At 43.0% G+C, this 22,851-nt stretch overlaps 1 protein-coding gene across 5 annotated transcripts; it reads right to left on the bottom strand.

Annotated features, from left to right (window-relative positions):
- Window positions 1–1,828: 1,828 nt before the first annotated feature.
- LOC124000847 (mitochondrial fission factor homolog B-like) lies at window positions 1,829–22,278 on the bottom strand. 5 transcript variants are annotated; one of them, XM_046307510.1, is made up of 8 exons: window positions 21,967–22,278; window positions 20,968–21,186; window positions 18,932–19,071; window positions 16,424–16,515; window positions 15,425–15,610; window positions 12,060–12,134; window positions 11,839–11,911; window positions 1,829–3,320 (listed from the first exon to the last, which is right to left on the bottom strand). In XM_046307510.1, the coding sequence occupies exons 2-8, from the start codon at window positions 21,176–21,178 to the stop codon at window positions 3,189–3,191; spliced, it is 909 nt and encodes a 302-aa protein (XP_046163466.1). In that variant the 5' UTR covers window positions 21,179–21,186; window positions 21,967–22,278; the 3' UTR covers window positions 1,829–3,188. The 5 variants fall into 5 exon arrangements, with proteins under 5 accessions (XP_046163466.1, XP_046163465.1, XP_046163467.1 ...); XM_046307509.1 differs by having other exon boundaries at window positions 20,968–21,183; XM_046307511.1 differs by lacking the exon at window positions 21,967–22,278 and adding an exon at window positions 21,612–21,907.
- Window positions 22,279–22,851: the final 573 nt, after the last annotated feature.

Here is a 22,851-nt window from a genome sequence, read left to right as displayed (position 1 = left end):
ACTGAATAAAAAGCACAAATAGTGTTAAGAAATAAAAAATGTCCAGCACGGGGGGGGGGGCAATTTCTCCCCTTGTAGTGTCAAGTTGTTTGTCCAGGATAGACAATGGACCCTGGGATTGGAGACTGAACCTTGGGTGGGGACTATGGGATTGAACACCTAATATATATATATTTTTTTGGTGTTCATTTTACGCTTCTTGCTAAGGCTCATTTGGATGGCTATCAGTTGCACTTGCTGTTTTACTGTTTGTAAAATTACACTTTTCAATGGTTACATTTTCAAAAGGCCAATGGATTTAATGTTCAATTTATTGGGAGAGCATCAAATGTTTTTTCATGGTGTTACTAACAGTCATGTCAAAGTCCCCGTTATCAAGTACTGTACCAGCCTGCACCGGAAGCTTCAGAAATGTCATTTATACATTAATTCAACTCTTAAAGCAAAGGTGTTCCCCTTAAAATCTGTACTGATAGCAGAAAACACAATATGCAACTCTTTGCGGTCCCACCCAAATGCCAGTCCATGGGTCTTGCTTCAAATTTCATAAGGTGTTCTGTACCCATTACTGTCAAAACAGATGATTAGCATTTACATGTTTAAGTCAATGAGCCTGTAGACCTGCCTTGTCAGTGTGGTGATGGGAATAATTATCGAACTATGTATTAACGTTTTTGGTCAATCAAGAGCAGAGTTGGTGAATTTACCGGAATCTCTGGTAGTGTAATGAATGTTACTTTTTTAAAGATGCAAGATCTTCTAGTATTTGTGCCTTTCAACGTCTGTAAAATAGATGCTGCTTGACAATGTCATTACTGTACAATCGCCATTCATGTTTAATTAAATTGTATTTCTAGTCAACCATCTGGTTTTACAAAAAACAAACATTTCATTGCCTTTTTATTTGTGGTTGAACGTTGAGGTGTAATTTATGTACTCCTGACGACGTTTCAGATAGTGAGTTTACTTGGTTTAGTATTACATTTATTTTGTTAAATAAATATACAATGTGACTTTTCTATGCATTTTCCTCTAATGTACACTACATGTATTTATTTGGTATAGAGTACCACAATAAGAGTTATAAAACCTAGCAGTCAAACGGTTCCATTCATTTTACCCCATAGGGTATTTTAGAAACACTCAAGGGCTGTGTTCCCTGTAGGCTTACCCTGGTGTAATGTTTCGATAACCCTGGAAATCTTTCTAGGACCAGGTGACTTTTCAATGTATTTGCGTACATCACACCCTCCACGAAGAGCCTCCCACCGCCCTGCTAGTTCTGTCCTACCTGATAATTGTACCCACCTGTTGTCCCAGGTCTAAATCAGTCCCTGATTAGAGGGGAACATGCAGTGGAACGAGAATAGATGACTTCTTTGATATCTAAGAATCTAAGGGCTAGATTCAATCGGATTGAAATGCAGCGTCTTGGTGGAACGGCATTTGAGCTGTCAATCCACAAGCAGCTTGTTGCCATTGAATGCAACGAAACCACACCTGACAAATCCCATGCATCAGAATCTGCATAATGAATACCACCCAGATGTTTCAGCCGTGTGAGCAGTTGCTCGTGTGTCAAACCACTCCCTTATTATCCCTACTGTGTTAGAAGTTCAAAACGGCGCAAGAAAGTGTAGGCACTATCGATGTTAGAAATAACGACGCAAATGTCAAACCATTGGAGTAAACATGCGTACCCTAACAGCAAACGGACGTTTTCCGATGGAAAAAAAACACTTCCTTTCCGTTTGCAACAGAATCGACGTAATGAATACGGCCCCAGACGAGGTTCAAGCAGGTGAAAGACCCAACGGACAAAACAAACCTCACTCAACATTATATTTAATTTATTGTAAACCCAGTAAAACTTCAAAAATGGAAAAAGAACAAGAAACCCCATGTAATAAATTAGTGTTCAATTTACATTCATGGTTAATGTCATTTGACTTCTGAGAAACATATCATTTCATATTATAAACTGGTCTGGAAAAGATCAAAGCCACTGAGGCAGTCAACTTCAAAGCACTTCATGTCGCAGGCATTCAAACGCAGACATGTCTCACTTTAGTCTTGATTAAATAGAGGCCTTACAGAAGGACCTTATTACACATGTACTGTCTGAAACGGATTACAATTTAGGCTTCTCTAAGTCTGAAAAGTTCCAAGTAAATCATACCATAATAGTATACTAGATACTTTGGACCAGTTACCAACTGACTCATGGCATTCCACCACCAGTGGTTAACAACTAGATTGAAATGTATAGTTTACACACGCTGTGTTTTGACAGACCTATGACGTAAATCTGATTATCCATCTCAACGACAACAGTATAGAAGCCTCCGCAGTAACACTATCATTTCCTATCACCACCTCCAACCGTGGTAAGCACTAGCTGTTCAAGTCAGAGATGGCCAATCCTTTAGACAAACATGTAATGGATCAATCCCTGATTATGTTGAAATATGCCAGCATCCATCTTGACAATCAACTTAGTCCATATTTGTGGCCCATGCACACCACTAATGCTCAACATCATTTTATCATCATAGTCCTAAGTCCCTACCTTAACAGTTGCTGAAATAGCTTCCTCTCCTGGGGCCCAGATTCACAAAACCTTAACTAGACCTTAACTATAGACTTGAAGAAAGTTGTTATTCCTCAAAAGGTTGTTGGACATTTGTGCCCTTTCTCCTTAAGAAGAAATTTGGTTCTTAATTCCAAGTTAGCTAAACTCTTGGCAGTGCGACGAAAAGCTCATGAAAGCAGTTTAATTCACAAACTTCATCTGAAAGTTTCAGTATTGATAATCTTAAACCCAATAACATGTTTTAGAGCATTAATCATGCTAACATGATTGCCATTGCTAGCTAGATAAGTTGCCAAGAAGTGAAGATTTGTAAGAAGATATTGTTGAGGAATTGCACTTAAACTATCTTATGAACATATTTTTCTTCTTAAGAACCTTAAGTTTTTGCGTAAGAAGTGTTTAGTGAATCTGGGCCCTGGCCTTGAAAGAAAGGAGATGGGCCATTGCGATCTATACATGCTCAACATCTAACACCAACATGTGTGTAAGAATAAGTGCACTGACAAACTACCCAGCTGAATGGATGTGTAATGCAGAGTTGAGCAAAGTAGCGTTGCAGAGCAGATGAGTGGGCTATTTGAGTGACTTGTGTCTGTTATCTGCGTATCCAGAGCCATCCGTTGAGCAGGCAGGCAGAAAGGAGCAGGGAGAAGAGCACCAGCTCAGTCTGTCTGCGTTCAGTGTTCTGCTTCTCCAGACCCGCCAGACGACGACTCATCTTCACCACCTGGACACGAGAAAGGCGCTGATGTGTTATACTGTAAGTGACAGATTTATTTTTTGTTTATACACAACATTTGTCGTAGTGTAAAGATGGCCTCAGTATCTGAGACTCAAGAAAGGACATCTTACAGAAATGCAACATACAAGTTTCCATAATATTTGACTCAATGACCAGAAGAAAATATTGAAGTTATGGCTCCATCTACTGGTTGAACACAGGCTACACTATCATAATGGCATTGATGGAACAAAAGCATAAACATTCTGACCAGACCGGACACGTTGCGTGTGCGAGCGCCGCAAAATACATTTAGAAATCCATGTTATTCAATTATTGCGAGCGACTGCGATGCCAAGGGCTAAAATAGAAGTCCCTATTTCTGACGCAGATCACGCTGAAAGTCCTGCCTCTCCCATTTCCTCATCAGTTTATAGAAGCAGGAATCCACGTGCCATCTCCTCATTGGCTATAACAACGTGGGTGATTGAAAGACAAACTGTCTTGCTGGTAGTCGTGGTAATACTAATAAAGTTTAGATGCCAATCCCCATATAAGTTCAAAGATGAAAAAGCCTGGAAGGAAGAGATGACTAGAAACGATTCGGTTGGCCGTTTTATGCGTGGATTAATTGGCGAAGTAGAGGAGCTTGTGCATTTCAGGTAAAATGACAGCTCAATGTTTATATCCCAGGACAAATTAGCTAACAAGTGCAAGCTAACTAGCGAAATTGCCATACATGTTTAATGCTTTTCGACCTGTCCCCAAATGAATGTCATTGGTTCAGAGTTTGTTTTGATATTTTAACCTGCGTGTCGTGATCACATTTTGTGTAGGGGGACAAAATAAATGTATGCACGATAGCGCATGCGTGCAACCGGTTTGGGTTCGGTGTAAGGCCGCACTAACAGTAAACAGGTTTATCGTGAGAGATTCAGGCCTAAATTAAGCCTAAATATGCTACTGATGTCACTCACCAAGTCCCCTAATGTCTTACCAGACACATAAGATACTATCATTAATTAATATAGGCCTATTTAAACATTATGTAATTTCTAGCCTACTACATTTTATGACTGGATACATTGGCAGAATATTTTTTATACGACAAAATACAGGGTAGCCTGCCACTGACAGGTCTGAGTTTGTTGTGTGAATGAATAAATACATTTCTGCCTGTTTTTATTTTTTACAATACATCAGTGCAGCAATGTACACTGCTCAAAAAAATAAAGGGAACACTTAAACAACACAATGTAACTCCAAATCAATCACACTTCTGTGAAATCAAACTGTCCACTTAGGAAGCAACACTGACAATAAATGTCACATGCTGTTGTGCAAATGGAATAGACAACAGGTGGAAATGATAGGCAAGACACTCCCAATAAAGGAGTGGTTCTGCAGGTGGGGACCACAGACCACTTCTCAGTTCCTATGCTTCCTGGCTGATGTTTTGGTCACTTTTGAATGCTGGCGGTGCTTTCACTCTAGTGGTGGCATGAGACGGAGTCTACAACCCACACAAGTGGCACAGGTAGTGCAGCTCATCCAGGATGGCACATCAATGCGAGCTGTGGCAAGAAGGTTTGCTGTGTGTCAGCGTAGTGTCCAGATCATGGAGGCGCTACCATGAGACAGGCCAGTACATCAGGAGACGTGGAGGAGGCCGTAGGAGGGCAACAACCCAGCAGCAGGACCGCTACCTCCGCCTTTGTGCAAGGAGGAGCAGGAGGAGCACTGCCAGAGCCCTGCAAAATTACCTCCAGCAGGCCACAAATGTGCATGTGTCTGCTCAAACGGTCAGAAACAGACTCCATGAGGGTGGTATGAGGGACCGACGTCCACAGGTGGGGGTTGTGCTTACAGCCCAACACCGTGCAGGAAGTTTTTCATTTGCCAGAGAACACCAAGATTGGCAAATTCGCCACTGGCGCCCTGTGCTCTTCACAGATGAAAGCAGGTTCACACTGAGCACATGTGACAGACATGACAGTCTGGAGACGCCGTGGAGAACGTTCTGCTGCCTGCAACATGCTCCAGCATGACCGGTTTAGCGGTGGGTCAGTCATGGTGTGGGGTGGCATTTCTTTGGGGGGCCGCACAGCCCTCCATGTGCTCGCCAGAGGTAGCCTGACTGCCATTAGGTACCGAGATGAGATCCTCAGACCCCTTGTGAGACCATATGCTGGTGCGGTTGGCCTCCTAATGCAAGACAATGCTAGACCTCATGTGGCTGGAGTGTGTCAACAGTTCCTGCAAGAGGAAGGGATTGATGCTATGGACTGGCCCGCCCGTTCCCCAGACCTGAATCCAATTGAGCACATCTGGGACATCATGTCTCGTTCCATCCACCAACGCCACGTTGCACCACAGACTGTCCAGGAGTTGGCAGATGCTTTAGTCCAGGTCTGGGAGGAGATCCCTCAGGAGACCAGCCACCACCTCATCATGAGCATGCCCAGGCGTTGTAGGGAGAGTCATACAGGCACGTGGAGGCCACACACACTACTGAGCCTCATTTTGACTTGTTTTAAGGACATTACATCAAAGTTGGATCAGCCTCTAGTGTGGTTTTTCCACTTTAATTTTGAGTGCGACTCCAAATCCAGACCTCCATGGGTTGATACATTTGATTTCCATTGATCATTTGTGTGATTTTGTAGTCAGCACATTCAACTATGTAAAGAAAAAAAGTATTTAAAAATAATATTTCATTCATTCAAATCTAGGATGTGTTATTTTAGTGTTCCCTTTATTTTTTTGAGCAGTGTATTAATTTAGCCTTTGTGATTACATTACACCAGAGCTACATGTCACCTTCGCCATTCAAACTTCCCTGCCAGTTCATTGCCAACACTGACCTATTTTATTGCAATTCAGCAAGCAAGAGGATTCATCGATGCTTTTTAAATTACTCAAAAGTTTCTAACTACATGGAACAAAAATGTCAACACAATATGTAAAGTGTTGGTCCTGTTTCATGAGCTGAAAGAGATCCCAGAAATGTTCCATACTCATAAAAAGCTTAATCTCAGATTTTGTTCAAATTTGTGTACATCCCTATTAGTGAGTATTTCTCCTTTGCCAAGATAATCCATCCACCTGACAGGTGTGGCATATCAATAAACTGATTACACAGCATGATCATTACACAGGTGCACCTTGTTCTGGGGACAAAATGCCACAAAAAATTCAGTTTTGTCAAAGAACTCAATGCCACAGATGGCTCAAGTTGAGGGAGGGTGCAATTGGCATGCTGACTGCAGGAATGTCCACCAGAACTTTTGCCAGATAATTAAAATGGCCATTTCTCTACCATGAGCCGCCTCCCGTCATTTTAGAGAATTTGGCAGTACGTCCAACCAGCCTCACAACCGCAGGCCACTTGTATGGCGTCTTGCGGACAAGCGGTTTGCTGACGTCTACATTGTGACCAGATGGACCCATGTTGGCAGTGGGGTTATGGTATGGGCAGACACAAGTTATGGTCAACTTACAATTGCATTTTATTGATGGCACCATTCAGGTGGTGAAGGTAGGCAACAACATCTCCACCCCGCTGATCCTCAACACTGGGGCCCCACAAGGGTGCGTTCTGAGCCCTCTCCTGTACTCCCTGTTCACCCACGACTGCATGGCCACGCACGCCTCCAACTCAATCATCAAGTTTGCAGACGACACAACAGTGGTAGGCTTGATTACCAAAAATGACGAGACTGGCTACAAGGAGGAGGTGAGGACCCTCAGAGTGTGGTGTCAGGAAAATAACCTCACACTCAACGTCAACAAAACTGAGGAGATGATTGTGGACTTCAGGAAACAGCAGAGGGAACACCCCCCTATCCACATCGATGGAACAGTAGTGGAGAGGGTAGTAAGTTAAGTTCCTCAGCGTACACATCACAGACAAACAATTGGTCCACCCACACAGACAGCATCGTGACGAAGGCGCAGCAGCACCTCTTCAACCTCAGGAGGCTGAAGAAATTCGGCTTGTCACCAAAAGCACTCACAAACTTCTACAGATGCACAATCGAGAGCATCCTGTTGGGCTGTATCACCGCTTGGTTCGGCAACTGCTCCGCCCACAACCGTAAGGCTCTGCAGAGGGTAGTGAGGTCTGCACAACACATCACCGGGGGCAAACTACCTGCCCTCCAGGACACCTACACCACCCGATGTCACAGGAAGGCCATAAAGATCATCAAGGACAACAACCACCCGAGCCACTGCCTGTTCACCCCGCTATCATCCAGAAGGCGAGGTCAGTACAGGTGCAAAGCTGGGACGGAGAGACTGAAAAACAGCCACCACTAACATTGAGTGGCTGCTGCCAACACACTGACTCAAATCCAGCCACTTTAATAATGGGAATTGATGGGAAATTATGTAAAATATATCACTAGCCACTTTAAACAATGCTACCTAATATAATGTTTACATACCCTACATTATTCATCTCATATGTATACGTATATACTGTACTCTATATCATCTACTGCATCCTTATGTAATACATGTATCACTAGCCACTAACTATGTTTACATACTCATCTCAGATGTATATACTGCACTCAATACCATCTACTGTATCTTGCCTATGCCGCTCTGTACCATCACTCATTCATATATCTTTATGTACATATTCTTTATCCCCTTACACTTGTGTCTATAAGGTAGTAGTTTTGGAATTGTTCGCTAGATTACTTGTTGGTTATTACTGCATTGTCGGAACTAGAAGCACAAGCATTTCGCTACACTCGCACTAACATCTGCTAACCATGTGTATGTGACAAATAAAATTTGATTTGATTTGATTATTTGCACATAGATACTGTGACGAGATCCTGAGGGCCATTGTGATGCCGTTAAATATCCCGCTATCACCTCATGTTTCAGCATAAAGCATGGCCCCATGTCGCAAGTATCTGCACACACTTCTTGGAAGCTTAAAATGTCCCAATTCTTCCATGGCCTGTATACGCAGGCATGTCACCCATTGAGCAAGTTTGGGATGCTCTGGATCGACGTGTACAACCACATGTTCCAGTTCCTGCTAAAATCCAGCAACTTCACACAGCCATTGAAGAGGACTGGGACAACATTCCACAGGCCACAACCAACAGCATGATCAACTCTATGCAAAGGAGATGTGTCATGCTGCATGAAGCAAATGGTGGTCACACCAGATACAGAGTGATTATCTGATCCAAGCTCCTACTTTTTTTAAAGGCATCATTGACCAACAGATGCAAAACTGTATTCCCAGTCATGTGAAAGCCACAGATCAGGGCCTAATGAATTTATTTCAATTGACTAATTTCCTTATATCCATCACTCTCATTCTTGGTCAAATAGCTGTTGAAAAACAAATGATGGTCCCACTAAGTGCAAACCAGATGGGATGGCGTATCACTGCAGAATACTGCGGTAGCCATGCTGGTTAAGTGTGCCTTGAATTCAAAATAAATCAGTGTCACCAGCAAAGCACCATCACACCACCACCTCCATGCTTCACGGTGGGAACCACACGAGATCATCCATTTACCTACTCTGCATCTCACAAAGACACGGCGGTTAGAACCCAAAATCTCACATTTGGACTCAGACCAAAAGGACAGATTTCCACCGGTCTAACGTGCATTGCTCGTGTTCTTGGCCCAAGCGAGTCCTTTAGTTGTGTTTTCTTTGCAGCAATCTGACCATGAAGGCCTGATTCACGGTGGTTTGAAGAAATCAACTGTGGGAGAAATGATTAGGAAATGGAAGACATACAAGACCACTGATAATCTCCCTCGATCTGGGGCTCCACGCAAGATCTCACCCGTGGGGTCAAAATGATCACAAGAACGGTGAGCAAAAATCCCAGAACCACACGGGGGGACCTAGTGAATGACCTGCAGAGAGCTGGGACCAAAGTAACAAAGCCTACCATCAGTAACACACTACGCCGCCAGGGACTCAAATCCTGCAGTGCCAGACGTGTCCCCCTGCTTAAGCCAGTACATGTCCAGGCCCATCTGAAGTTTACTAGTGAGCATTTGGATAATCCAGAAGAAGATTGGGAGAATGTCATATGGTCAGATGAAACCAAAATATAACTTTTTGGTAAAAACTCAACTCGTCGTGTTTGGAGGACAAAGAATGCTGAGTTGCATCCAAAGAACACCATACCTACTGTGAAGCATGGGGGTGGAAACATCATGCTTTTGGGCTGTTTTTCTGCAAAGGGACCAGGACGACTGATCCGTGTAAAGGAAAGAATGAATGGGGCCATGTATCGTGAGATTTTGAGTGAAAACCTCCTTCCATCAGCAAGGGCATTGAAGATGAAATGTGGCTGGGTCTTTCAGCATGACAATGATCCCAAACACACCGCCCGGGCAACGAAGGAGTGGCTTCGTAAGAAGCATTTCAAGGTCCTGGAGTGGCCTAGCCAGTCTCCAGATCTCAACCCCATAGAAAATCTTTGGAGGGAGTTCAAAGTCCTTGTTGCCCAGCAACAGCCCCAAAACATCACTGCTCTAGAGGAGATCTGAATGGAGGAATGGGCCAAAATACCAGCAACAGTGTGTGAAAACCTTGAAGACTTACAGAAAACATTTGACCTCTGTCATTGCCAACAAAGGGTATATAACAAAGTATTGAGATAAACTTTTGTTATTGACCAAATACTTATTTTCCACCATAATGTGATTTTTTTTTTCTCATTTTGTCTGTCATAGTTGAAGTGTACCTATGATGAAAATTAAGTGGGAGAACTTGCAATTGGTGGCTGACTAAATAATTTTTTGCCCCACTGTATATAAAAAAGGAAAAAAACAAGCCCTCTCACTGTTAACTGCATTTATTTTCAGCAAACATGTGTAAATACTTGCATGAACATAAGATTAAACAGCTGAGACAAACTGAACAAATTCCACAGACTGTGACTAACAGAAATGGAATAATGTGTCCCTGAACAAAGGGGGAGTCAAAATCAAAAGTAACAGTCAGTATGTGGTGTGGCCATCAGCTCCATTGAGTACTGTAGTGGACTGCACCAGATTTGCCAGTTCTTGCTGTAAGATGTTACCCCACTCTTCCACCAAGTTCCCAGACATTTTGGGGGGGGGGGGTGGTCCTAGCCCTCACCCTCCGAGCCAACAGGTCCCAGACGTGTTCAATGGGATTGAGATCCGGGCTCTTCGCTAGCCATGGCAGAACACTGAAATTCCTGTCTTGCAGGAAATCACGCACAGAACGAGCAGTATGGCTGGTGGCATTGTCATGCTGGAAGGTCATGTCAGGATGAGCCTGCAGGAAGTGTAGCTCATGAGGGAGGAGGATGTCTTCCCTGTAACGCACAGCGTTGAGATTGCCTGCAATGACAACAAGCTCAGTCCGATGATGCTGTGACACAAAGCCCCTAGACCATGACGGACCCACCACCTCCAAATCGGTCCTGCTCCAGAGTACAGGTCTCAGTGTAACGCTCATTCCTTCAACAATAAGTATGAATCCGACCATCACCCCCGGTGAGACAAAACTGCGCTAGTCAATGAAGAGCACTTTTTGCCAGTCCTGTCTGGTCCAGCGACGGTGGGTTTATGCCCATAGGCGACGTTGTTGCCGGTGATGTCTGGTGAGGACCTGCCTTACAACAGGCCTCCAACCCTCAGTCCAGCCTCTCTCAGCCTATTGCGTCTCACAGTACGGACGTTGCAGTTTATTGCCCTGGCCACATCTACAGTCCTCATGCAGCATGCCTAAGGCACGTTCACGCAGATGAGCAGGGACCCTGGGCATCTTTCTTTTGGTGTTTTTCAGAGTCTGTAGAAAGGCCTCTGTGTCCTAAGTTTTCATAACTGTGACCTTCATTGCCTACTGTCTGTAAGCTGTTAGTGTCTTAACGACTGTTCCACAGGTGCATGTTCATTAATTGTTTATAGTTCATTATTGAACAAACATGGGAAACGGTGTTTACAATGAAGATCTGAAGTTATTTGGATATTTACTAATTATCTTTTAAAAGACAGGGTCCTGAAAAAGGAACGTTTCTTTTTTTGCTGAGTTTATATGCTACTCGTTTAAGAGAGAGGGGGAAGAGATAGGCAAGTTGTCTGTCGAGATGCGCGAAAGACAAAAAAACAGTGAAATATCCGCCAGAGTATAGCCTACTCTTAGATAAAATAATTAATCAAATAAAAATGAAGGCCCAGTGTCAACATAACCACCGATTGCTTCACTAAAATGTATCAATGGCTGATAGAAGACATGCACTCAATCTGTCCATAGCCTATTTTCAAATGGTTGTCAATTTCATCTTCATATAGCCTAGGCCTATATCACAGCTGTCTCTAAAGCTTCCCCTTAACTTTCCACATCAATTTATATTATATTGATTTTGCATTATCCTATAAAGTAGACTATTTCACATGCAGGTGTCAATCAGACAGTGTCATTCAGGCGTTCAATGGAAGGCAAAAGTAGCTCATTATTGTCTCTTTTCACCCACGAGAGGGGTTATTAGCCTGCTTACCTGTCTCCTAAGTACGATGAATTCCACAGCTGCACATCCCTCATCTGGGCTCATCCAGGAGTCCCGCATAGCACTGCCAACCGCACAAACAGGGATAAAGGTAAATGGTGCATGTGCACACACACCCACACTTCAATGCTTTAGGCTTCAGAAAAGTGTTGTTGGTACCACAAAACAAGCCCAATAATAGGAAATGCCAATGGTTTGCCAGAACTTGTCACCTTTTCCTGTCTGTTTCGACATACACAGGGGGCTCCTCAACCACAGCAGTAGTTGGGTGTTCAGGAGAGCTGAACCTTTAAACCAGGGAGAGAGACCACAGTCTGCAAAGGTGCTTTCAACACAAGGCAGATAGAAGAACAACAGGGAAGGATCCAGCATGAGGAAAAACAACCAGAAGTGGGCAACAAAAGACAGCACAAAGCAGTAGTAAGATGAAGTTGTCCCATGGATGCTGATCTAAGATCAGTTTTCCATTGTTGCCTGTAAAGGCTAAGGTTAGGATTAGGGTACAATGGGCTGATCCAAGATGTGTGCCAACTGGCAACTTCTACCCGAAGCAAGAGCAAAGCAGGGAGAAGCAGCATGCAGAGTTTAGAGTGCAGAGGGACGGGACAGTTCATCACTAAGGACTTAACATGGTCCACACAGACCCGCATATTAATGAAGTGGGCACGACAGCGCCTCTTCCCCCTCAGGTGGCTGAAAAGATTTGGCATGGGCCCTTGGATTCTCATTAAGTGCTACAGCTGGACCCTCAAGAGCACCTTGACTGGCTGCATCACCGCTTGCTATGGCAAATGCACCTCCCTCGACCGCAAAGCGCTACAGAGGGTGGTGCGGACGGCCCTGTACATCACTGGGGCAGAGCTCCCTTGCCTTCCAGGACCTCTAATATCAGGCGGGGTAAGAAGAAGGTCTGAAAAATTTTCAAAGACTCCATCCACCCTAGTCATAGACTGTACTCTTTCCATTACACAGATTGACCAGGTGAAAGGAATTGTTAAGCCTTGAGACGGATTGTGTATGTGTGTCATTCAGAGGGTGAATGGGCAAGACAAAATATTGGCGTGCCTTTGAACGAGGTATGGTAGTAAGAGCCAGGCGCACCGGTTTGTGTCAAGAACTGCAACGCTGCTGGGTTTTTCACAGTCAACAGTTTCCCGTGTGTATCAAGAATGGTCCACCACCCAATGGACATTCAGCCAACTTGACAGCTGTGGGAAGCATTGGAGTCAACATGGGCCAGTATCTCTGTGGAACGCTTGACACCTTGTAGAGTGCATGTCCTGACAAATTGAGGCTGTTCTGAGGGCAAAACTGCGGGGGCAACTTAATATTAGGATGTTCTTAATATTTTGTACATTATATACAGTACCAGTCAAAAGTTGACACCAACTCATTCCAGTTTTTATTTCTACATTGTAGAATAGTGAAGACATCAAAACTATGAAATAGCACATATGGAATGATGTAGTAACCAAATAAGTGTTCAATCAAAAATATATAGTATAGTTTTTGTTACTACATGATTCCATATGTATTATTTCATAGTTTTGATGTCTTCACTATTATTCTACAATGTTGAAAATAAAAAATTAAAGAAAAACCCTTGAATGAGTAGGTGTCAACTTTTGACTGGTACTGTAAATACAGATACCATTTTACTCATTATTATTATTATATACAGTGCCTTGCGAAAGTATTCGGCCCCCTTGAACTTTGCGACCTTTTGCCACATTTCAGGCTTCAAACATAAAGATATAAAACTGTATTTTTTTGTGAAGAATCAACAACAAGTGGGACACAATCATGAAGTGGAACGACATTTATTGGATATTTCAAACTTTTTTAACAAATCAAAAACTGAAAAATAGGGCGTGCAAAATTATTCAGCCCCTTTACTTTCAGTGCAGCAAACTCTCTCCAGAAGTTCAGTGAGGATCTCTGAATGATCCAATGTTGACCTAAATGACTAATGATGATAAATACAATCCACCTGTGTGTAATCAAGTCTCCGTATAAATGCACCTGCACTGTGATAGTCTCAGAGGTCCGTTAAAAGCGCAGAGAGCATCATGAAGAACAAGGAACACACACCTGGTCGTCCCTCTAAACTTTCAGCTCATACATGGAGAAGACTGATCAGAGATGCAGCCAAGAGGCCCATGATCACTCTGGATGAACTGCAGAGATCTACAGCTGAGGTGGGAGACTCTGTCCATAGGACAACAATCAGTTGTATATTGCACAAATCTGGCCATTATGGAAGAGTGGCAAGAAGAAAGCCATTTCTTAAAGATATCCATAAAGAAGTGTTGTTTAAAGTTTGCCACAAGCCACCTGGGAGACACACCAAACATGTGGTAGAAGGTGCTCTGGTCAGATGAAACCAAAATGGAACTTTTTGGCAACAATGCAAAACGTTGTGTTTGGCGTAAAAGCAACACAGCTAATCACCCTGAACACACCATCACCACTGTCAAACATGGTGGTGGCAGAATCATGGTTTGGGCCTGCTTTTCTTCAGTAGGGACAGGGAAGATGGTTAAAATTGATAGGAAGATGGATGGAGCCAAATACTGGACCATTATGGAAGAAAACCTGATGGAGTCTGCAAAAGACCTGAGACTGGGACAGAGATTTGTCTTCCAACAAGACAATGATCCAAAACATAAAGCAAAATCTACAATGGAATGGTTCAAAAATAAACATATCCAGGTGTTAGAATGGCCAAGTCAAAGTCCAGACCTGAATCCATTCGAGAATCTGTGGAAAGAACTGAAAACTGCTGTTCACAAATGCTCTCCATCCAACCTCACTGAGCTCGAGCTGTTTTGCAAGGAGGAATGGGAAAAAATGTCAGTCTCTTGATGTGCAAAACTGATAGACATACCCCAAGCAACTTACAGCTGTAATCGCAGCAAAAGGTGGCGCTACAAAGTATTAACTTAATGGGGCTGAATAATTTTGCACGCCCAATTTTTCAGTTTTTGATTTGTTAAAAAAAGTTTGAAATATCCAATAAATGTCGTTCCACTTCATGATTGTGTCCCACTTGTTGGGGATTCTTTTAAAAAAATACAGTTTTATATCTTTATGTTTGAAGCCTGAAATGTGGCAAAAGGTCGCAAAGTTCAAGGGGGCCGAATACTTTCGCAAGGCACTGTATCATGATTCCTAGTCACTTTACGTCCATATGTACCTCAAATACCTTATCTTCTTGTTTTTTACTCCGCATCGTTGGAAAGGGCTAATAAGCAAGCGTGGTTAGAGCAGTTAACCCACTGTTCCTAGGCCGTCATTGTAAATAATAATTTGTTCTTAACTGACTTGCCTAGTAAAATAAAAGGTCAAATAAAAATAGTATGATTTCAACCTAAGTTGTGAGTAAAGGAAGTGATCCTGTATACAAGAATGAATCCTTTGAGGCAAACGCTTTACCAAGAAAGTTAGAACTAGTAGTGTAAGGACATAAATGCAAGCCCAAGCAAGGAAGAAATGGAAGGAGGTTTGGTGCCATTTGTTAAGATTTCGGTTTGGGTAGGCAGGGGTCACTCAGGTCGGAGAAGGTAGGACCCCTAACCTGTATTTCTGAGTGACAGTCTGCAGAAGGCACTGTGAGGCCTGCTGGCCCAGTTCCTTGGCAGCCTGCAGCATGGTCTGTGGGGACAGGAGGCTGGGTAGGGTGGCAGGGAGCCACAGGGGCATGGGCAGGGTGTCTGCAGCAGCAGTAGAGGAGCGCTGAGGGGGGCATCCTGCACCGCCGCAACTACAACAGGCACAAGTGAGGGGTGGGGGTGGGTTACCAAGACAGACAGAGGGGCACAACACTTACCAAGCATAGTGACAACGCCACAACTTCACGTTGCCTCCAATATAACCTACATGTAAGGAGAGGCTAGAGATCAGAGAAACCAATGTGTCTCCCTCTGCTGGAAACACAGGAAACACAGGTGACGAATAGGAGGACAACGCTGCATGGGGCCTGAGGCAGCGCAAAGTCAATAGAATGTAGTGTCCCAAGCCAACAATGCAACTTCCCCTTTGTGTCTTTCTGAAATGTTCCAGGTGTTGAAAGAATTTTTAAGTAATTTATGCTACTCTGGTTACATATGGCCGAGTTGTCTCGTCCACAAGGTGATGAAAACCAACAAAAATCATGCTTCAAAGTGAAGTGTTCTGAAAACATTCAGCACCATGTGTTTTGGGAGCTTTTTGTAATGTGTTTTTTTAAAGCTTTTTTTCTCCACTTTTGAGGAAGCGTTGTACATGTAACCACCTCACTGGGCAGAGGAGCATGCAGAGAGGCAGGTAGCCTAGCGGCTAAGAGCGTTGGGCCAGTAACCAGAAGACCGCTGGTTTGAATCCCCGAGCCAACGAGGTGAAAAATCTGTCGATGTGCCCTTGAGCAAGGCACTTAACCCTAAATTCTCCTGTAAGTCGCTCTGGATAAGATCTTCTACTAAATGACAAATGTAAATGTAATAAGCCACTCAGTCTGGTTCAAGGAAAGAGATGGATCTCTATGGTGACATTTAAAAGGAGTTAAAGAAGTGTTTAATCCAATGTGCCTTGTACTTACGAGATAGGGGTGTGCGGTGTCTGTTTGCAGGTGGGGGTAGCAGGGTTGCTCCTGCCAAAAGCCTGGTCACTGTAGGACCTACGCAGTGGACTCTGTCACAGAAGAGAGAAAGAGTAACATGAGTTCAATAAGGAAGAGATGGGTAACTGGTGGTCCCCTTTGGTAGGCCTGCGGATCAATTTCCAAATCCAGGGATGCAAACTGGTGAGGGCCCAAAAAGGTGACACTTTTTTTTTGCACTGAAACATGCAAAGTACACCTGGCATACCCCTTTTTATCCACTGTATTGAAAAAGAGGGAGGGTGAATGGTGTTCCTTTCAACTCTATAGTGGCATCCAGCTTAAGCCAGGCCCAGCTACACTTAATCCCTGAATCCACTTGTTTAACAAGCAACGCCTAAGTTTCACCTAATTCTCTCATTCTGGAAATTAACCACATACTGTAGAGGGAATTCGTAGGTGATCGAATAAACCCCCACTTCCTTCCTTCTGCTAGCAAACGTGCAATCTTTGGACAATAAAATAGATGGCCCACATAGAAGATTAAACTACCAACGGGACATTCAAAACTGTAATATCTTATGCTTCATTGACGTGTCTGAACAACGCCACTATCAACATACAGCTGGCTGTAAATAACAGCTGGTGCACGATATCTAAGGAAGTCTCGAGCTATTGCTCGCCTGAGGTAGAGTATCTCATGATAAACTATAGACCACACTACCTGCCTAGAGAATTTATCTGTATTTTCACGTCTGTAGCCATGAAGTGCTTTGAAAGGCTGCTCATGGCTCACATCAACACCATTAACCCTAGACCCACTCCAATTTGCATACCGCCCCAACAGGGCCAAGCTTCCTGCCATCCAGGACCTCTATACCAGGGGGTGTCAGAGGAAGGCCCTAAAATTGTCAAAGCTCCAGCCACCCTAGTCATAGTCGGTTTTCACTGCTACCGCACGGCAAGCGGTACCGGAGCTCCAAGTCTAGGTCCAAGAGGCTTCTAAACAGCTTCTACCCGAAGCCATAAGACTCTTGAACATCTAATCAAATGTCTACCTAGACTATTTGTATTGTAACCCCCACCCCCCTTTTTTGTTTTTACACGGCTGCCACTCTGTTGTTATCCATGCACAGTCACTTTAATAACTCTACCTACATGTACATATTACCTTAACTAACCGGTGCCCCCACACATTGACTCTGTACCGGTACCCCCCGTATATAGTCTCGCTATTGTTATTTTACTGCTGCTCCTTAATTACTTGTTACTTTTATGTCTTATTCTTATCCTTTTTTTAAACTGTTTTGTCAGTTAGGGGCTCGTAAGTAAGCATTTCACTGGTTGCTGTTGTATTCGGCGCATGTGACTAATATAATTTGATTTGAAAACAGTTCGTTAACATTTCACACAGATTGCCAGGGTCCAGTAAGCAACTAACACATTATAACTTGAGGAACGACAAGGAGTTGTATACCAGTTAATACTATAGCGAATGGTTAGGTTACTAACGTTAGCTCATCTGATGTTGTAACGTTAGCTGTCTGACGTTATTAGCCAGCTAATTTTCACTCCATAAACTCAATTATTTGATCAGTTATGTTGGCTAATGTGGCTCAACATATCTCTGGCTAGCTAACGGAGAATTCTATCCAGCTACTGTAGCAAGATGCTTAACAATGCTAAAAATACTTGTTCCGCCACATTTTCTCCCTCACCTCAAACTTTCCAAATTCCAGTTGCACGATTCTACACGAATCACGTAGGTCACCTATTTTCGATTCAAAACGGCGGTATTTCACCAAAAAGGTGACTAGTTTGCATCCCTGCAAATCTCTTTTGGGGGAGGTGGGACTCAGTCAGGTAAAAGAGCAGAATACACAAGTTGCAATTTAGAAATGTGGTTGTGCATCAGAAGTTTCTCTTGTTATGTCAGTCACTCAATTAGCCCATGTCAGCAAACATTTTTAGATTGTAAATTGATCTCGAGGCCAGCTAAACTTGTAGTAATCATGGTTGAAATACCAAACGGGGGCTCCCTTGATTTTGTTAGTCATTCTCAGGCAAACATTTCTCTCCACCCGATGGCAAAATGTGTACAATTGCATGAAATTAACTAAAACTTTTAATTTTGCTTAGGCCCACCAAAAGGCTAGTGCCGGCTGACAATGTTTAGGTATAGATATAGGTATGCAGAACCGAAAGCCACTGCGGCCCCCCGTGTTGAATCCAGATATTTTTGGTGGCCCCCACCCCCATCAAAGTTGGCCATCCCTGAGTTCGATGGTGAGGATAGGTCCAGATGGAAGCTGCTGGGAATGTTTCAATCCAGGTGATACCTGCATATTGAATCTCCTCAAATGCTATCCCCAAGCATGACTCTGAACACTTTAAAGAATGACACAGAGCAATGGCTTGACACTAAATGTATCAGTGACACTACACTTATCCAATTATTGTCAGACAACTCATTCCCAAAGAAAAGGTCCAGTCTCCACTCTCACATACCTGCACTGGTTCCCTCATGTAGGGGTCTCCTTCTCTGTTCCAGGCACTGTGCTGCTGTGCCTCCCATGCAGGCCCCAGAGGGAGGGCTGAGCCTGGCTTGGATGACGTGAACAGTGGATGGGGGCTCATGTCCGGGGCATCTATTAGTAAGTCACAAAGATATAAGAACACTGAAATATGATAGGGACTCGCACACAGATCCCATTATTGCTCTGACTCAAATCCTGAAAGAAAAATATAAAAAAACAGCATTTTAGACCAGCATTGTTAAATGCCTAAAGGAGTTTTTCTTCTGACCCGTCTTCGTTCTATTGCAACTCTACTTCAAGTTCCTTGGTGTGCACATCACCAATAAACTATCACGGTCCAAACACACCAAAACAGTCGTGAAGAGGGCACAACAAATCCTATTCGCCCTCAGGAGACAAAAGATTTGGCATGGGTCCTCAAAGTTATAGAGCTGCACCATGGTTGCATCAATGCCTGGTATGGCAACTGCTCAGCCTCCAACCACATGACAGAGGGTAGTGCGTACAGCCCAGAACATCACTGGGGCCAAGCTTCCTGCCATCCAGGACCTCTATACCAGGCGGTGTCAGAGGAAGACCCTAAAAGTTGTAAAAGACGGTTCTCTCTGCTACCGCACGGCAAGTGGTACCGGAGCTCCATGTCTAGGTCCAAAAGGCTTCTTAACAAGCCATAAAACTCCTGAACAGCTAATCAAATTGCTACCCAAACCATTTGCATTGCCCCCCATGTACATATTACCTGAACTAACCGCACATTGACTCTGTACCGGTACCCCCTGTATATAGCCTCGCTACTGTTATTTTAATGCTGCTCTTTAATTAATTGTTACTTTTATTTTTGTATCTATTTTTTACTTAACACTTATTTTTCTTAAAACTACATTGTTGGTTAAAACCTCTTGGGGCTAGGGGGCAGAATTTTCACTTTTGGATAAAAAGCGTGCCCAATTTCAACTTCCTGCTACTCAGGCCAAGAATATAAGATATACATATTATTTATAGATGTGGATAGAAAACACTCTGAAGTTTCTAAAACTGTTTGAATCATGTCTGAGTATAACAGGCAAAACCCAGAGGACTAACTGTTCAGATTTGTTTTTGTTACCTGTTCCCTGACTTGTTATTGCCAAGGGATATTTCGTAGGAACCTGTTTTCAGTTCCTACCGCTTCCACTGGATGTCACCAGTCTTTGGAATTTGGTTAAGGTTATTCCTTTGTGCAATGATGAAGTAGGACAACTCGGAACTGGGTACACTTTTGTGAGTTGTTTGTTTTCTTTCCTGTATTGAAGATTGCCCTGTCTACAATTTGATTGATTATTAACTTTTAAAAATACCTAAAGTTGTATTACAAAAGTAGTTTGGCAAAGTTTATAGGCAACTTTTGAAATATTTTGTTAGTGGCGTTGCGTTTTTTGTAAGCTGTTTTTTTCTGGATCAAACGCGCTTTATAAATGGACATTTTGGATATATATGGACGGAATTAATCAAACAAAGGGACCAATTGTGATGTTTATGGGACATATTGGAGTGCCAACAAAAGAAGCTCGTCAAAGGTAATGCATGTTTTATATTTTATTTCAGCGTTTTGTGTAGCGCCTGCAGGGTTGAAATATGCTAACTCCTTTGTTTACTGCTGGTGCAGATGGTGCAGGCTATCAGATAATAGCTTCTTATGCTTTCGCCGAAAAGCATTTTTAAAATCTGACATGTTGGCTGGATTCACAGCGAGTGCAGCTTTTATTGAGTATCTTACATGTGTGATTTAATGAATTTTATTTTAATCTGGCGCTCTGCATTTTCCCTGCCAATTGGCCAGTTGAGACATTTGCATCCCACCTATCCCTAATTAAGGGCTTGTAAGTAAGCATTTAACTTTAAGGTTTACACCTGCTGTATTCGACATGTGACAAATACACTTTTATTTTGATTTGAACTTAAGCCATATAAATGCCTCCTGTTTTGTCTTTATCAATAGGCCCATCTCCAGACCAGCCATGTCCCCACCTGTGAGAGACAGCCTGTCTGGGATGTGCATGCTGTAAGAAGCGGGACAGTCAGCACACTCCTGCCTCTCCTCTTCCCATCTCTGTCCCATGCCTGGCCCCACTCTCAGCCGGTCGGGGACACGCATCTTCTGGTTGATGGCCTCAGAGAAGATGGTGTCACGGCCGCTGCGCACCTGGGAAACGTCACCCCGAAACTCCGAAGAGGCCATGGCAGCTGCTGTTTTAAGATCAAAATGTGTTACAACTTCTGAAGTCAGTCACAGTGCATCTTTGACAAGCCTATACTTGGATGTAGTTAGCTGATTAGGCAACAGGATTAGTCAAATGTTAGTAGGTTCATTTTCATGCAGTGTGGATTAGCTGGAACTATCTTGTGTTATTCTTTGGGTGCATAAATCCAGTCTGCCCAACTCCATCGTAAAATCTTTGAGTTTAATTGGCTAGCAGCCTGTCAAATCATTGCAGATGGCAGGCAACTCAATTCAATTAATATGAGAACAGCGTACCTAGGTGGCTAGTTGTCTGATTAATCAGGCTGTAATACACAATGAATTGGTATATACCGCCTTAAAGTAATGCCTGCAAATCATGTACATTTTGCTTACGTCACAGAATGCTTAATAAAATTACATTTAAACTTACTATACCGATTGTCTGTGCAGTTTGTCTTCAACTGCTCTATGGAACCAAGAATGCCATGACAATGAAAATGGTTCTGAATCAGGGTAGAGAACAATCCACACTATTTTGAGAATTGCAGATTTTTGTGTAGATATAAATCAGAATATTTGTTTTTGAAATTCACACACAAAGAAAGGTGTTGATTGTTCTCCAACCTCCCTGGTTGAGATAATAGCCTACCATTTACTTTGTAATTGCACGCTTAGCTGGCTAACGTTATTCATCATCATACTTTGAACATTGCCCTGTCGTCATCACACTTTCTACAGTAAAATAAAATACATGTAAGATATATCTAGCAAGAACGATGACAGACCTGAGGAGTAACTTGCAGGGCAGAGATCTTTGGCCAGCTAAATTAGCGAGTAGCTTTGCTAGCTAGCTTGTCAGTTAGAATGCAAGCGACCTAGTTAGAGGCTAAAGTTAGCTGGAGTAAAGCTGATAAGTTGGTCAACTATCACGAAGTTGTCAGCAGCAATTTGACATTATCTTTAACAACGCGGCTAGACATTTAGATAAACGCGTAGGGAACTAGCAAGCTATGCAGCTAAACTTTATAAAGTTGACATTAGCTAGCTGGTTACCCTACTAACGACCTTCTTCGGTCGTTAGTAGGGTTAGTCTTCGGTCGTTAGTGCATGCCGCCACCTACTGTGCGGGAGTGTGTGGTCCATAACTTTTTACATGTTTTATTTAAAATGTAACCTATATTTAACTAGGCAAGTCAGTTAAGAACAAATTCTTATTTACAATGATGGCTTAGGAACAGTGGGTTAACTGCCTTGTTCAGGGGCAGAACGACAGATTTTTACCTTGTCAGTTCATTGTCAGCTTTACATTACATTTAAGTCATTTAGCAGACGCTCTTATCCAGAGCGACTTACAAATTGGTGCATTCACCTTTACATTTTGTGATACAAAAAAACAAACATATTGCATCACCAACCCAACATATTTGATACAAAAAAAACGAATTGCACCACCAACCAACCCAACACATATATACCACTATTTCATAAAAGAAGAAAACACCACCTCATTTCACTACTTTGGCTATAACTGATCCGAACGTCTGGGAGGACGGGGCTTTATAATTCAACACCTTAACCCAAGTACTTCTCTGCAGTTGCCACCACAACATCTATTCTCTGTGATTTAAGTTCAATTTCTGTGGTACATTTGATAACCATGGCAACGAATG

The sequence above is a fragment of the Oncorhynchus gorbuscha genome, linkage group LG16 (assembly GCF_021184085.1).
Source record: "Oncorhynchus gorbuscha isolate QuinsamMale2020 ecotype Even-year linkage group LG16, OgorEven_v1.0, whole genome shotgun sequence".
In the NCBI taxonomy this organism is placed as follows: domain Eukaryota; kingdom Metazoa; phylum Chordata; class Actinopteri; order Salmoniformes; family Salmonidae; genus Oncorhynchus; species Oncorhynchus gorbuscha.
This window is presented reverse-complemented; position numbering and strand designations above follow the sequence as displayed.

Excerpts from the sequence above, each read along its gene's own strand:
- LOC124000847 (XM_046307510.1), bottom strand. The coding sequence starts at position 21,178 with ATGGCCTCTTCGGAGTTTCGGGGTGACGTTTCCCAGGTGCGCAGCGGC. Across the intron at positions 19,072-20,967 it reads AGACAGGCTGTCTCTCACAG|ATGCCCCGGACATGAGCCCC; the intron begins GTGGGGACATGG and ends ACTTACTAATAG. Across the intron at positions 15,611-16,423 it reads ACACCGCACACCCCTATCTC|TTGCGGCGGTGCAGGATGCC; the intron begins GTAAGTACAAGG and ends TGCCTGTTGTAG.